The 17,385-nt window shown below is 39.4% G+C and overlaps 1 protein-coding gene across 2 annotated transcripts in view; it reads left to right on the top strand.

The window, feature by feature from the left end:
- Positions 1-17,385, top strand: part of slc12a4 (solute carrier family 12 member 4) — a 77,035-nt gene that overhangs the window by 16,920 nt on the left and 42,730 nt on the right. For both annotated transcript variants that reach the window (XM_033036310.1, XM_033036311.1), the window contains exons 2-4: positions 12,477-12,571; positions 14,054-14,185; positions 15,017-15,163. In XM_033036310.1, the coding sequence (XP_032892201.1) occupies positions 12,477-12,571; positions 14,054-14,185; positions 15,017-15,163 (374 nt within the window). The remainder of the gene's footprint in view (positions 1-12,476; positions 12,572-14,053; positions 14,186-15,016; positions 15,164-17,385) is intronic.

Genomic DNA, 17,385 nt, shown 5'->3' with positions numbered 1-17,385 from the left:
TCCACGGCATGAAATCACAGAGCTTTGAAATCTTCACGTAATCACTCACGTGACTCCGAAGTAAAATAGTAAGATTAAACGAGAACTTACCAGTTCGAAGTTTGATCGTTATTTTATGAGGAGTACGTTGAGGGTATACGTGCCCTCCGCTCCCACCCATGATCATATACTCAACTGGTATTTCTTTCTCTAATCTTACTATGTTTAAGTCATTACAGTTATCTGTGATTTCACACCGCTGCTTTGAAGAATGACACGCATGCGTCCTGGCGGGGTTCTTTACGTATTCCCTCAACGTATTCCTCATAAAATAATTATCAAACCTCGAACTGGTAAGTTCTCGTTTAATCTTACTATTAACTTGCACACCCTGTCTAAGGGTGGGCAGAGTGTGCATTTTTGATTTTTTTTTTTTCTATTTGTTCTTTTTATTTAAAAGTTGTCCATTTCGGAATCCTTAATTAATGGAATCTCAGACTCGCTATTTGCAGCACAGAAAGCAGCTGTTCATGCTTCAAATTGTTACTGGCTCAATACAAAAGCAACCCTGCTGCTCTCACTCTCCCCCCCTTCTCCCTGTATCCCTGCAAATTACTTATTTTCATGTACTTATATAGTCTCCTATTGAATGCTGCAATTGAATTGGCCTGTCTGGGTCAGACTGTATATTATGCCCCTGTCCCACTTAGGAAACCTGAATGGAAATCTCTGGAGACTTTGCGCCCCACCCAAGGTTTCCGTACAGTTCCCGGAGGTTGCAGGTGGTTGCTGGAGGTTGCAGGTAGTGGAAGCAGGTAGGGAGACTGACAAAAACCTCCGGGAACCGCACGGAAACCTTGGGTGGGGCGCAAAGTCTCCAGAGGTTTCCGTTCAGGTTTCCTAAGTGGGACGGGCATAACAGATCCTAACCATTTACCGTGTTACATTTGGATTTTTTTTTGCCAATCTCTTATTTTCTGCATTCCGTATTCTTCTTGACCCCTGTGCCAATGGGATCAGTTCCTCCTCTTCTACTCCACCTCATTCTTCATGATTTTCAGTACCTCGATCAGATCTCCTCGCATCCATTGTTCCAGCTTCTCCAGTCTGTCTGACCTCATCATTGAAGTCATCCCTGGAAACATTCTGGGAAATCTCTATTGTGCCCCCTCCTAAGCCTTCATATCTTTCCTTAAGCGTGGCACAAAGAACTGGTCATAGTAGACAAGTCGTCACTGACCAGTATTTTGTCATGATTCATCATGACTTGTGTACAATGACTTAATTCATGAAATTCAAAGTTCTGCATATTTTTAAAATTTTCTTGGCCTTCCCTATACTTTCAATAAACCATGTACATATTATATCCCCTGATTTCGTTTTTTAACCTTTTATTAATGTTAAGCTTTCGTTTGTATTATCTTTTTGTCATTCTTCCCAATTAAGAGGAAAACATCACATTTTACACTTATTTGATATTAGCCCCATTACAAACGGCCCCAAACAGTATTAACTTTCATCTGCCACCCATCACTCCATTATACCAGGCAGCATCTCTGGAGAAAATAAATAGGTGTGTATTTTGGGTCAAAACTCTTAAATTTCAAGGTTCAGGCTTCTGGTTTTGACCCCAAAATTCACCTATTCTGTTTCTCCAGAGATGCTGCTTGACCTGATTTACTCCTGCATTTTGTGTCTATCTTCGGTGTTAACCAGCATCTGCAATTCCTTCCTACACTCCATTATATTAGTCTTTCTATGTCACCTTGAGGTTTTTTTATGGTACTTGGGGTTAACAATGCCCCCAGGTTTTGTCATCTGCTTGTTTGTTTTAACATTATTAAAATTAATGTTCCTCATATATATTTCAGGGGAAACTTTGCACTGTTCTCTTCATTTCTGAAAACAATCTTCCACCACCACTAATTCCTGTTAGTTAACAAATGTGTTAATTTTAATATTGTATAGCCTTCAAACTTGATGACGAGACAATTACGTGGCACGTTACCGTATGTTTGTGGAAGTCTATATATATACCACATCAACCATATTTCCTTTATTGATCCTCACTGTTACTTCATCAAAAAGCTTTATCAAGTTAATTAAACACGATCTGCCTTTATAAATCCATGCAGACCTTTCTCTCATTAATCCAAACTTGTCAAAGTGATTTGGTATTTCTGTCCCTGACTCTTTCAAAATGTCTTTGCCTTGGTTAAATTGTCACGCCCATAGTTATTGCCTTTAACTGCACAACTCAGAGGATACATGGTCATATAACATGGAAACAGGCCCTTCAGCCCAACTTCAGCCCCTTCTCCTGTGCTCCAAGGAATGAAGTCCTAGCCTGTTGAACCTCTCTCTATTGCACAGGCGCTCGAGTACCTGGCACCATCCTCTTCTCTGCACTCTTTCTAGCTTGACAATAATAAGGTGACCAGAACAACACAATACTCTAAATATGGCCTCACCAATGTCTTGTACAACTGTATCATGACCTCACATCTTCAATACTCAACACCTACAATTTTTCATGCCTTTGGGCATCACTCCTACATTTATAGGTATTGGTCAGAGAAATTGAAGTTGTGAAATTTGTACCATTTTTATTAAGTATGATTATTTTAAAAATATTTTTGTAAATGGATTTATTGAAAAGAAGTGATGTACTGACTTGACTGGCCTTTCTTTGTCTTTATGGTTGGGTGAAAGACCTAACGATAAGGAGGTTCCATTCCTTACATGAGAGTTTGTTTGAAGCTATGGTCCATCCCTATCATAGAATGTATAAAAGTGCAACACAAGCACAGGACCACAATGTCTGTGCCGAACATAATGCCAACATAAACTAATTTAATGTGTCTAAAGCTTGTAAAGTGAAGCTGGGTTTCAAATGGTGGAATGATTAAAGTAAAGGATGGTCAAAAGGCTCGAACAATAGAAGCAAACGTCTTTCTATAATGGAGCCTGAGGAGGAATTCAAGAGTGAAGATATAATTATCACATGCACTGGGGTGGGAGCAATGAACTTTATAGTTACTGCAGCTTTATAGGCGCAATAAACACAATAACATAAATAGACAATAAATTATCAGTTATGCCAGTCAACCCAGACCACGATCGTGCAAGCCAAAGTACGTGGTGCAATGTCTATACTTGATTGGTGCTGAGGTAGACCAGAGAAAGTATCCACGCTGAACTTGATGCCAAGTTAAACTAATCTCATCTGCCTGCATGTGATCCATATCTCTACATTCCCTGCTTATTTGTATGCCTATCTAAATGCACTAATGTATCTGCCTCTACTACCATCCCTGGCAGCACATTCCAGGCACACACCATCCTCTGTGCATAGAAAAAAAAAGCTTCCCCCACAAATCTCCTTCAATCTTCGCCCCTCTCAAATTAAAACCATGCCCGTGTGAATTATTGTTGTTAACGTAAGTTTATTCTATTTGCTAATGCTAAAAAATGAGAAAGGACATGAATAACTTGGAAAATCATACTATCAGAAGATGTGGAACGTGAGTGGAATTCTGCCAGGCTAATTGTGAATGCTCTATATGTTCAATAATTGCTTACTTTTAAAGTAAACTGATTCAGACAAATCTTGTCTTTTTCATCATTAACTTTTAGAAAGTATTTTTGGTTGAAATAGTATTTTCCTTGTCATATTTGTGATAGGTGAATTTGAGTGTTATGTCTTTTGATTCCAACACATTGCAAATTAAAATGTCTGGCTACAATGGAATTTTGTGAGCTCAATTCTATTGTCTGCTGGAAATAAAGTCCCTGTTCAAACCTATTTAGTCATATCTATTAATAGTAATTTCCTCAAACTGCCCTATTTCTACCAGCTAGTGAGTGACAGCAGTGCCTCTTCGATATCAGAACTGGACCAAGTTCTCCAAATATGATCCAAGATAGACCAAGTGAAATTCTATAAACTTTGACATAAGTTACTTTATTGCATAGATCAAACAGGCAGAGCAGTAGAGTGAAAGTGTGTACACAGGCCCTGGAATGATTTTCCAGCCAATGATTTACTTTTGAAGTGTGGTCTATTATAATGTGAAAAATCATTTGGCCATTTTACATTGGTCCACAGAACACTGGCTCATTGATGGTTTTAAATTTGCAAAAGTGGACAGATTTGTTTATCGTGTCAGTTGAACAAACAGTATGTCCATTAGTGAATACTACCTCAGTACTGTACTGAATTGTTAGTCTAGCTGTGCTTGTCTCTCTACTGGAGCTCACAGACTTCTTGCTGATGTGGGAGTTCTCGGACATAAAAAACAGCATTTGATCTATTCAAGAAAAAAATATTGCCTTAATTTAAAGTCTTTCTGAAATATCTGGGCAGAGCCAATCCATTCCAGTCTGCCTTCTGTCCACCTTCCTCCAAAATCTTGATCGCTTCTTCAAGAGAAAATCCTCTTTCACGGGCAGATGTAGGTTAAGGACTTTCCACCACATCGAGTTATCCATTTTTCTAAAGACTGATAAGCTAGTGATCCACTTGCTGTTAAGTATCGAAGTAAAGACAAGATTAATCAACATGTAATTACAGTGTCTCAAAATATCAACATTTCTGTTTTTAAACTAATGTACACATTGCAATAATATTAAATTTGTGAATTGTTTTCTAATTTACTTGGCATTAAGGCGACACAAAAACCATTAGAAGTACTATCCAAAAGAAATGTTGAAAATATAATTTGCACCAGCTATCTAACATAATAATCCTACAGTATGTAGTGGAGAGAGCTGTGAGTATTAACTAACTCCTTCAAATCAAATTAACCACTGATTGTTTGCAGTTCTTGTGCCATGACAGGAAGAATGTGATGGTTTTGGAATAGGTGCAGAATAGATTTACCTGTATGCTGCCTTGATTAGAAGGTGTTGGGTTCAAGGAGTGTTTGGACAAACTTAGAGTGCACAGCTTTAAGGCAGGAGTCTGCAACCTATGGCCCACGGGCCGGATCCGGCCCGTAACACAAAATCATCCGGCCCGCAGTTTTCGCAACCTGGGCGCTACAACCTGTCCCGGGGCACGCAGGCGACCTGGGAACTGCAGCCAGTCCCGGAGGGGCAGGCGACTTACAGCCAGTCCCGGGGCACGCAGGCTACCTGGGAACTGCAGCTATACCTGGGGCTCGCAGGTGACCTGGGAACTGCAGCTAATCCCGGGGACTTGAGGGATCTGGCGACTGCAGCTAGACCCAGGGCACGCAGGCAATCTTGAAATTGCAGAAGACTTATTGAAAAACACACGTGGAAACTATTATTCGTATGTATTATTACTAATTTATGTATTATTACTAATTACGAATTAGTTATGTATTATTATTACCTCCATTTATTATTACCTCCATCTGCTCACAAACATGGGCCCTGGCCCCTATGCAAAAAAGGTTGCCGATCACAGCTTTAAGGTGAAAGGGGCAAGGTTTAAAGGAGATATGCAGGGAATGTTTTCTTTTGCACAGAGTGACGGGTGCCTGGAATACGTTGCTGGGTGTGGTAATGGAGGCAGATACCATAGGAGTATTTGATGGTTTTAGATGGGCACATGAATATTCAGAGAATAGATGGAAATGAATCGTATGCAGACAGAGGACATTAGTTTAACTTGGCATCATGTTCGACATGGAAACTTGGTGCCAAAAGTCCTATTCCTGTACTGTTCTGTCTTTATCTAATCTCAAGCTTCAAACTATTGATTGTGATCGTGATAACTTAACTTTGGCCTGTGACATTTCTTCACCAGTCACGAACCTTTGTGGTTGACCAGAGCATCCTCCTCCAATACCAATTCACGATCAATTAACTTTTGTTTGAGTAATCACTGCCTTAAATTGTGTTCTAGTTGATAGTTTCATCTTTGTTCCTGGTATCGTTGTGGAACCAAACCAGATATCTTTTGTATTTGCTGTCGGTTAATCTTGAGCACCTGCAGCATTATTAACATTGTTTATCTTCCCGTCTTCAGCATCACCTCTGTTACGTCTCTTTGATTGCTGAAAGCCTCATCCATACCTCCCAGATTTTGAGTCCAAGGGAAAAGGTTTCTCAATACCATTTGTCCCTAATAATTCTACCTTATTTTGTCCATGTCAACCAGCATTCTTATGAATATAATTTAGTCAAGTTACAAACTGTACAGATGATACAGGTATTTCATCTGATACCCATATTATTTTGAATATATGGTTTAAATCATGTTGATAATGATTGCAAGTTTGAACAGGCATCTGCAACTGTTTTTTCAAAGCTATAAAATTTAAGAAGCTGCCTTTTCTGTTTTGTTCCTGCTTTCTGAAAGTCACCCGTTTCTTCTCTCCAGAGATGCTGCCTGTCCCCCTGAGTTACTCCAGCGTTTTGTGTCTTTCGGTTTACTTTAATGCCGCTTGTACTGTTTTTAGAAACTTAAAAACTGGCAAGCCAACCTGTTTTCACAAATCCAGGTTTCGTGAGCAAAGTGAAAACAAGATGTGATCGTAAAGACCAGTGAGGAAACAGCAAAACTATTGTCAACAAAGCTTCCCACAGCAGCTTTAAACAACTCTTAATAAATACCCAATTCATTGGGCCTCTATGAATGAATAAAGGGAATGCAAGTTTTTGGACATACTGAACTTTTTATAACATGGAGCATCAATTCCTATTAAGCTTGGCTATTAAAATAAATTAACTCAAAGTTCTGGGTTCATTCTTGGAACTGTATACGATGTTTGGAAAATAATAAGGAAGAATGTTCAGATTTGTTAAGTGCTGGGCGGGTGTTGAAGGCCCCATTTCTGCAAGGGTTAAATGTATAGTTTGACCTCCCATATGTCTCAAGTTCAAGCAGTACAGGTTTCAATGCATAATTGGTTTAACCATTCGTTGGCAGATGTGATTTGAATGTATAGTGTCATCTATCGTGATAGAATGCATAGTGTCATCCTCTCTCATTACTGGAGGGAAGGGGGAAGGAAAATCTCTGAGCTATTAGAGGTAGGAAGGAAGAAGTGGAGCTGTTTTGGGGAGGGGAGAGGGAGGCCCTGGAGCTATTGGAGGGGGTAGAGAAGCCCTGGAGCAATGGGATGGGCGAAGAGGATGTGAGAAATGTCAGAGCTGTTGAAGCCAATTGAATGTGATGGACTACAGAATTATGTAACATGGCCTACCTCCTTTGTAATAGTGCAGTCAATGGTTCTGTAATATCCTTAAGGAAGGGAAGGGTCTTGTGTGTTTCATGATCATAACCTACCTCTATAAAATTCCAGAAAGGAAGAAATGAGGAAAAGAGGGCATGTGTTGGAGCTGGAGTACTCGCAGTCAGTATTGATAGGATTTTCAAATCGGGCTGACGAGCTGGTTGCCAAATTAACTATATTCTCATAGATCTCCCATCAGTCAGGCAGGAATCAGTCTGAAGAAGGTCCCGACCCGAAACGTCACCTATCCATTTTCTCCAGAGATGTTGCCTGACCCGCTGAATTCCTCCAGCACTTTGTGTCCATCTTGCTGTGTCTTGAATCATTGCTGTGACGATGTGCTCTCCATTAAGTTCAGTGTTGCCGTGGAATGTCTTGACCCCTTGTGTCATTACCAACAGTCCAGACAGTACTGACAGCTTTAATCATCTCAAATGCATTTTATGAAACAAATTGTAATTAGCTCATTCCCTATAAAGGAATTTCAAGCATGTTAAATAATTACAAATTTGACAATGATTATTTTCCTCTTGCATGTGAAGCACATGATCATGATTCTGTTTTGAAGTGCCCCAAGTTGACTAAATCCTTATGCAAGAAAGGGTGCACAGTAATCCCCTTTTTACTCCCCATTAGGAGATTTCAATTTTGATTTGAAAGCTAAAGATTTCCAAGATTTTAATTTTGATTTGAAAGCAAAAGGACCAAAAATACTTTGTCTGGTTAGGAAGACTGCTTCGTCGCCATGTTTGAGACAATGAGTTGAAACATTCCAAACATGGCGGTACTCTTGGGAGTTGTATAACATGGCCCCAGTATTCTGAAGGGCCACTTTACTGGAAAGCCAACATGCCTTTAGTGAGCATTCATTTCTTGCAGGACTATTCACTATTCTAGGGTTGGCTCTCACTGTAAGGATGGCATTGTATTGTTCAGGACATTGCCAGTCAGTTGGCATGTGACCTATCCTCAGGAGATTATGGAAGAACCGGTGTGCTCCAAATGGCACAAATTCAGTGAGCTGGTGTCAACTGGCCCAAGGATATGTTGCTTGGAAAGGAGTAAGCTGATTATTTGTCATGCAACACCTTGCATTGTCATGAAAACCTGGCCCAAAATGTGTTTTGAGGGAGGCCTTGAATTAGGAAGGTTAAGGACCAGAGCCGTGTTATCAGAGGAAAATACCATTAGTCACACTTTCTTGATGATAACAAAACTTTTTGAACTGTGACAAGGTGCAAAGTTTCCTGTGTTTTTCTCTTTAAGATTAGGATTATTTTGTCTTGAACACTGGTGAGTTTTCCATTCCATCCTTTTGATGTCTGTCCCTCATGCCTGTAATTTTAATTCTTGGCGGCTAATATTTTGGAAACTGGATTCCAATACAATATTTGTTTGTCAACTGAAACGTTGAACAATGGTTGGGAAGTTGTTCCGATTTATAACAGTTCTCATATTGATTTGACATGAAGATTTCTGTAAAGTCTTTTTATTTTATTTGATGAAAGAAAATAATCTTGTAAAACAACACTTCATTTCAAGAATACCAAACAGGGGAATAACAATCTCTGAACTCGTCAGAGTTGATGATTGCTTTTACTTGTGATTCCTGAACATTCAACCTGCTGTGTTGATGAAAGCAAGTAGTTCAAAGTGGAGCTGCCAGCTTTTAGTTGGAATATGTGGGCTAATATGTGATAGCAAAATAGATGATAGAACAAACAAATTGCCAGAATTTCACAATGAGTCAAGCAGCATCTGTGAGGGCAGAATGCTTTTTCACTCCTGAAATATTGACATGCCCGTCTCGTTTTACAAAGATGAATTTATCATGGAGTAACACAGAATGATTTTTATTTTAGCAATCTTATTCAAGTTTTTTAATCACTTGGAATTGATCTGTTTTCTTGGGCAAATCCAATTTTTAATGAAAACTAGAGAAGTATTACTCAAGCCTGTAATTCACCCCAACTTGTGTTTTTTACTATCAGTGGAAAATAATTATTAATTGTGAGAACTTAGTCAGAATTTTTTTCCTGTTGGGGCAAATAATATATTGTTCGTCCAAATCAACCTTTTATTAGTTTGATTATCTTGACTTTTGACAACAAACTCTAGAAAATATCCATTGCTATCCATGCAAACGTGATCCCCCCATGTCTGCCTTCCGCAAAGACCGCTCCCTCCGCAACTCCCTCGTCAATTCTTCCCTTCCCTCCCGCACCACCCCCTCCCCGGGCACTTTCCGTTGCAACCGCAAGAAATGCAACACCTGTCCCTTCACCTCCCCCCTCGACTCCATTCAAGGTCCCAAGCAGTCGTTCCAGGTGCGACAAAGGTTCACCTGTATCTCCTCCAACCTCATCTACTGCATCCGCTGCTCTAGATGTCAGCTGATTTACATCGGTGAGACCAAGCGTAGGTTGGGCGATCGTTTCGCCGAACACCTCCGCTCAGTCCGCAATAACCTACCTGACCTCCCGGTGGCTCAGCACTTCAACTCCCCCTCCCATTCCCAATCCGACCTCTCTGTCCTGGGTCTCCTCCATTGCCAGAGTGAGCAACAGCGGAAATTGGAGGAACAGCACCTCATATTCCGTCTGGGGACCTTGCATCCTTATGGCATTAACATTGAATTCTCCCAATTTGGCTAGCCCGTGCTGTCTCCTCCCCTTCCTTAACCCTCTAGCTGTCTCCTCCCACCCTCCCCTCCCCCCGCCCCCGGGCTCCTCCCCCCCCCCCCCTTTTCCTTCTTTCTTTCCCCCCCCCCCCCACCCCCCATCAGTCTGAAGAAGGGTTTCGGCCCGAAACGTCGCCTATTTCCTTCGCTCCATAGATGCTGCTGCACCCACTGAGTTTCCCCAGCAATTTTGTGTACCTGTGATAAAATACTAGCTTAGTTTAGGGTATGTGTTTTATAGAGTGAAGATGTTTAATTGTCATATATACCAGCAACAATGAATATCTTACTTGCAGCAGCTTAACAGGCCTGTAAGCACGATACGCATAAATATAACAATCAAAATTTCAATAAATGAATAACTAGTATTATCGCAGGAAACTTTTTAATCTGTAGTGTAACCAAAGATTCAGTGCATAGTAGTTCATTGTTGAGGTTTGTGTTGTATAGTATCCAACAACCTAATTAAAATTTTGGGAAGAAGCTTTTATTAAACTTGGTTTCCTGGATTTCATGTTCCTGTACCATCTTCCCGGTGGTAGTAGTGAGATATGAGCATGCCCAGAGTGGTGTGGGTCTTTGATCTGGGCTGCCCTTTTTGGGATAGTGCCTCTTATAGATCCCTTCAAAGTTAAGGAAGTTGGTACCTGAGAAGAACTGGGCTGTGTCTACCACTCTCTGTAATCACCGTAGTTTCTGAAAGTTCAAGATGTCGAACCAGGCCATGACGCAACCAGTATGCTCTCTACTGCTTTCCTGTAGAAGTTGAATAGAGTATTTGTGCTGAATCTCCTCAATCTCCAAAGGAAGTAGAGACGTTGATGAGTTTACATATTGATTGATTGCATCATGTGCTGGGCCCAGGACAGATCTTCTGAGATATGTACGTCCAGGACTTGAAGCTGTTGACTCTCCCCATCATTGTCCTATCAATGAAGACGGGTTCCTCAGCTTTCCCTTCCTGAAGTCAACAATCAGCCCCTTGGTTTTGCTGACATTGAGAGCAAAACTTTTGTTGCAGCACCATGCCAGCAGATTTTCAATCTCTCCCTTGTGCTCTGGCTCTTTTACCTGTTATTAATTCAACATCGGTTGGATCATTGGCAAATTAAAAGATTGTCTGGATACACAATCATGGGTATAGAGAAATTAGAGCCAGGGTAATGAGCAGTCTGGAGGTGCTCCGGTGTTGATGGTCATTGTTGTTAATTCGTACTGAATGTGGTCTGCTGATGAGGAAGTAGAGTATCCAATTACTGCATAAATAGTGGTTTGAGAATCTTTCAACATCACCATTCATTTTAATCAAGTATGCATGGAAATTATCATAATTCAGAAGCATCAAGTTGCCCCTTTTCACATATACTGGGAATGTGTTCTGCTCCTTCCTCCTCAACTCTCAAATAGAGACCGTCCTCTCCAGCTAGCTCTGGATTTTTTAATGTCAGTCAGAAAAGCCAACACAACATGTATAATTAAAATCTAATGAATGGGTATAAAATGCACACATTCCCTATTGGTAACCTTTTTCTATTTGTGTCCTTGTCGGGTTTTGTCTGCTGCCTTAAACGTGACTGCATTGACTCCCAACCATAATTCATGGGCCTTTGTCACCAAGTTGAAGTTCATTTCTCAAATTGCGCCTCATCGGTATTTTCCCTTTCCCTCCCATGCCAAACATCAATGCCAGGTCTCCCCTTTAATCTCCACGAACCCTCTGTATCTATTTGTGTGGTGGATCACATCACTTTAGAGAATAATGTTGAGTTTCATCTTTCCAATGCTTCTCCCAACTGAATAAGATTGTGTTGGATGCCCATTTCAATATTTGTTTTGCATACTCCAACTGGTTGCTCTTCATTTGTTTTTCTACTCGCATTTGAAATTGGATATTTAATTTATTCAGCTACTGTATTAAACAATTGATGAGTGTCGAAAGAATGGGCAACTTTGAGCATAAAATCTCTTCGAACATTTGGACATGTATAATGTGACCTAAAAATATCATAAGATGTTTGAGTAAAGTTCTGATAGGGTTTTATAAATGGCAGAAAACTGAGCAAGTTGATTCACTGTGAGGATCTGTGCACAAAATCACTCCAAACAGTGACATGCTCTTGATCTGACCATAAGAATTCTGTACAAAACAAATGTGGGCAATATCTACTTGTGAATGAAGTGCACAAAACCACTCCATTTGCAATTTGAGATATTTCACTTAACTTATTAGATGGAAAGCTCTGTGTAAGGATTCCATGTGATGGCTGGGGTTATACGTCTTGGGTGGGAAATGCTTCTTATGCTGTAATGACGTAAGATGTACTCAACAGAAAGTGAGTACACTAGGCATCATGATTAAAATTGGAATTAACTTTGTCTTTAATGTGCCACAACAATGGGATGCACACTAGTCTAAGTCATGGCATACTCTTAAAGTATGGAGTACAAAAATATGGAGTAACTCAGCGGGACAGGCAGCATCTCCAGAGAGAAGGAATGGGTGACGTTTCGTGTCGAGACCCTTCTTCAGCCCCTTCTTTTTAAACATGTTCTTATACAGTTGCTTCCTTTCAATTGTTCTTCAATTGATCCGTATGATATATTTGTAGGTCATGGATACCACAAAGAAGATAGTCCTTTCCTTAACAACACTGACACTTCGAAAAGAAATGAATATTATGACAGAAATTTGGCCTTATTTGAGGTAAGACTTTTCAGTACAATAACTTGCTCGGCATTCAGAATTGTCTCCCTCAATTTGAACCTTCAACATATTATTTAGTATAATTCTCAGTTGCTAACAGATCATGAAGAAGGGCCCAAAATGTTGCCTGTCCATTTCCTCCCAATAAATTACCTGACCCTCTGAGTTCCTTTTTGTGTTGCTCACATTGGTAAAATCTATCTTTGTCCTAGACAGTTTAACTTGCCGCAGATATCAAGCTGCCACGCTAAGAATAACAACGACAGATTTTATTTTTTACAGACTATCAATGTCAATGCTAACTGAGGTTATCCAATTCAAAATGGCTTGTACCCATGCAGCATCAAGGCCTTGTGCTGTTATGTTCACTAGTTTTTTTTTAATTTAAAATATCCATTTGTAATTTAATCATTTTTACTTTTGTGTACAATTGAAAACATTAAGGCAATCTTGGTGACACTTCCATAAAATAAATAAACTGTAAGACAAACTCAATTAATTGAAAGTAGAAACACCTTAACCTCATTTTGCAATACTTTTACTTCCCACATTAAAATGAATGCTCGGTGTTCTGTCAGATCTAACCTAGCACACGTTCAGAGGGCAAATTCCTTGGACTAATTGCTTAGGAATTGAAGCCAGTTCTTGTTCTGCTGTTGGACACCATTAGGAGCAAAAGGGAAATACCAGCAGATCTCTTGCAAATTACCAAAAACGTTTCCCAACCATTTCCAGCTTGATAATAAGAGTACATTTTGGTAGCAATCTGTGTTTTGCTCCCTTTCATTAAGAATGCGATGCTTAAATTATAAAACTGGAACCTTTATCCTTGGGAAGCTTACTTTTCCCTAATGACCAGTCACTAAATATTAGCTTTCCCCATTCCTTTAATTAATCAAATAGCATCCTGTAAATCTACCATAACAAGGCATCACTAGTATGTTAATTATAAACCAAAGAGAACTGAATGCACTTTGTTCTTGTATTAATGAGAAATGTTGATTTTATATACTGTTGCAGAAAAATATAAGAAACATAAAATATTCTAAGCTAAAAGTCAGACCTGGAAAGTCACTGACTAAGAATTGTGTGTACTGTTGCACTACTTAAAATAATCTCACCATATGTCCAAATCAGTAGATCGTTTAATTAATAAAGCAATTGAGAAGGTGCAATATGTGTACATCCATTCCTCGAATTACTAAAGAGATCCCAGGAAAATGTAAAAGACTGATCTAAATACTTTGTGGCCATTCTGTACAGTGTATGGCTACACACAGAGATTGGCACTATTCTTTATAGAGAAAAATGGCTTTGAAAATCTCATGAAGTTGAAGGAGGCCATTTGGCCCATGAAGTTAATCGACCTGTGCCCTCAAGGATCATTAGAGCAAAAGTCCTCAAATTAAACATTCATAAGCTGAGTAATTATTGTTTTATGTCTAATAGCAATGATGCATATTTTCCCTATCTCTCTTTCAGGAGGAATTGGACATTCGACCGAAGGTATCTTCACTGCTCAGCAGATTGGCTAATTACACAAACATTACTCAGGGAGCAAAGGAACATGAAGAAGCAGAAAGTGCAGATATTTCCAAGAAAAAACCGCCAAAGGTAATTATACCTCTACTAATCGTTATTTTACAGTAATCTTTATGCAGTGCTTTTGAGTACGTTGTATCTAATCTTTGACCTTTAATCCATAAATGAAAAGATTAATTGTTGTCACACAAACAAAACGCCAACATTGATTTTAAATGTTTTTCAGCATAATTCAGATGCTAGTGTAAAATGCTATAGTTGCTTAAAACTTACTATGATAGTAAAAATGTTCTTCCTGTGACCATGTTGACCGATCTTGTTTTCAGTACAACTAGATATTGCTGTTTATGTCTAGTCTGCTGAACAATTCTAAGAGCAAGTACAAAACATAAATAGATTTGCTTTTGTATAAGTGCACTGAGAAATAGTTCTAATGCTTACTAAACTTCAGAAATATTTCATTGGTTCTGAAGTGTTTTGGGTTGTGAAAGATCTTGTATAAGTGCAAATCTTGGAATAATTGTTCTTTAACAAGCATGTATGTTATTAAATGGACCAATAAATAACTGAGCAGCCTCGCAACTCTTGACCAGATTCAGTACTGACCTGTGCGGTGTGAAGTTAACACGTTCTCCCTGTGACCGCATCGGTTTCCCCAAGGACGTGCATTTTGGTAGGTTAATTGGCTGTTGTAAATTGCCCCAATGAGTGGCGAGTTGAAAAAACTGGTAACGGTACTGGAAACGTGGGGAGAATAATATGCAATTTGTGCAAATGGTTGTTAGGGGATGGTGGGAACATGGTGGGCAAAGGGTCTGCTTCCATTGTACTATGATTTTATTATACAGCCTGTAGTTTGAATGAAGAAAACTGAAGTAGCTTTTTTTCCCCCTTTCTCCTTAGTCTCCCAGTATGGGAACTCTCATGGGAGTGTACTTACCCTGTCTGCAGAATATCTTTGGAGTTATTCTATTTTTGCGTCTGACATGGCTCGTCGGAATTGGAGGGGTCTTGCAATCTTTTTGTATTGTGTTCATGTGTTGCTGCTGTGTAAGTAACTTGTCATCCATTTTGAATTATTATTGTTAAATGTGCCGTTTGAAACTTTCTCAGTGACAAAGATAAATTGCAAAGCTTCAAGAAGACAGAATGCGATAGGTAGAGTGCTTAAAATGTTTAAAGTCCTCGTCATGTATATTATAATAATTCTGTGCTTCAAAGAGGGTTGAAACTGAGCATGCGTAGCTGACATTGCAGTTTACGTTAGTCAGATTCTGTTTTCAGTTGTCAATGACAAATGGAAATCATAAAACAATAAAATAAGGTCGAACGGGTACAGGGCATTTGCTTATCTGTAACTTTCTCAGCTGGAATAATTCTGAGGAGATTGGAAATTTACTCTCCATTTTAAAACCATCGCTGAAAGCTTGTAGTTTCTCTCTCTAAAGATATTCTTTATATTCAAGTGTTGTATTCCCAAAACAGCTTTAGATGTTGAAGGCAATATGAAGACTTAGTAGAAAATGAGGTGCCAGGTCATCTGAAGTAATTTCTTAGTTTAGGGTAGATTCTGTGCACTGAATTAATAAGGTCAATCATCTAGTTAACTTTAATATCAGGGTATTCACAATGTTTATGTGTATGGTCGAATTTCTAGAAATTTACACATCAATGGGGAAATTGGAATAAGCTATTGGAGGACCAATCATTACTGGTCACTGTTGAGACAACAATGACCATTAATGGGACTTGGTACTAGTGCACTCAATCCACTTCCACCATATCAATTGGTCTCCATTATCCCTCACCACGCCTCCATTGAATCTATGGAAACCAGCCATCCATCCACCTGGACTCCATGTTAGTCCAAGACAGTACATTGTACGGCATGCAAAGGAGAATACAGAAGCCAAAGGTGAATCTGCATTGCCCATCTATAACAACAGCTTGTTAAAGCTGCATTTTAGGCAATCTCCATTTGCACAATTAAATATAATTCCTATTTCCTAATTTACTTTTTGGATTAAGGAAATTGGTTTAGTTATGTAAAATGCTGGACCTTCAAAATACAATTAAAAGAGCACCAGACTTTGCATGCATTTTGGTACTTCACAAAAGATAAATGGATTCCTGCACTTCACATTTAGTTGAGTTTAAAGTGGCAGTGCATAAATACATCCTAACCAGCTGATGTTGATAGTAATGCCAACACTCCACGACATCAGGTACTGGAATTGTTCCAGTGGGAATTCCTTGTAATCTGAAAACTATTTATAGAAACAGAATTTATTCTGAATGGCCATTGACATCAAAACATTTACTATTTCTTTCTCTGCTTGAGCTACCTTATCCTTTGAGCATTTCCAGCATTTACTGTTTTAATTTAAATTTCCATCTGCTACATTAGGCTTTAAGAATGTGATTTGAAGTTATCACGTTGTTCAGTGTATTGCTCTCTGTTCTTCTGAACAGCCGCTAAAATCTGCTATTTTAGCTGTCTTAACTTTCTACAAGATATTTGTGTTCAATAGCAAGGCAGTTAAATTCCGTGACAGGCAGTTAAAGGGCCTGTCCCACTTGGGCGACCTAATCCGTGAGTTCTGGCGAGTTTGCCCTCGACTCGTACTCGCAGCATGGTCGACACGAGGTCGTAGGAGGTCTTCGTAACTCTCCTTCATGCTTGAGAGTGGTCTTCGCGGACTCGAGGCCTCAGCTAGGTCGCGGCGTTTTTTTTCAATGTTAAAAATGCCCGCGAGTAAAAAAAGGTCGCCATGGGAAAAATCGGTACTTTTTTTTACTCGTAGGTTTAGTCGTATTAGGTCGTAGTAGGTCGGCATGTTAGTCTTGGGTAATCGAGGGTAATCGAAGGCAGTCGTAGATAATCTTTGTCATAGTCGAAGGGAGATCGAAGGAGGTCATCTTCACTCTCCACTATTCGGTGTCCAATTTTCCCGAAGTTAGTCGTAGCTAGTCGAAGCTGGTCTTCAACATAGTCGAAGGAGGTCTTCTACATAGTCGAAGGAGGTCTTCAACATGTCATTTTTTTCAAACTCTTCTAAACTCGCCAACTAAGTTGCCAAGTGGAACAGCCCCTTAACTCCTACTTTTAAGAGATAAGATTCAGATTTTCTTTAACCTTATTACTGCTATTTGCTGCCCTCTTCAGGTAAAACAAGAAATTGGTTACACAAAAATAAAATGTCATTAGTTATGAAAATATGAAATAAAAACTGAAATTGAGAAAAATACCAACTGGCCATTTGTGGGGAGAC

The sequence above is a fragment of the Amblyraja radiata genome, chromosome 17 (genome assembly GCF_010909765.2).
Source record: "Amblyraja radiata isolate CabotCenter1 chromosome 17, sAmbRad1.1.pri, whole genome shotgun sequence".
In the NCBI taxonomy this organism is placed as follows: Eukaryota; Metazoa; Chordata; class Chondrichthyes; order Rajiformes; family Rajidae; genus Amblyraja; species Amblyraja radiata.
Note: the sequence above shows the minus strand (reverse complement) of the source record. Positions and strands in the feature narration are given on the sequence as shown.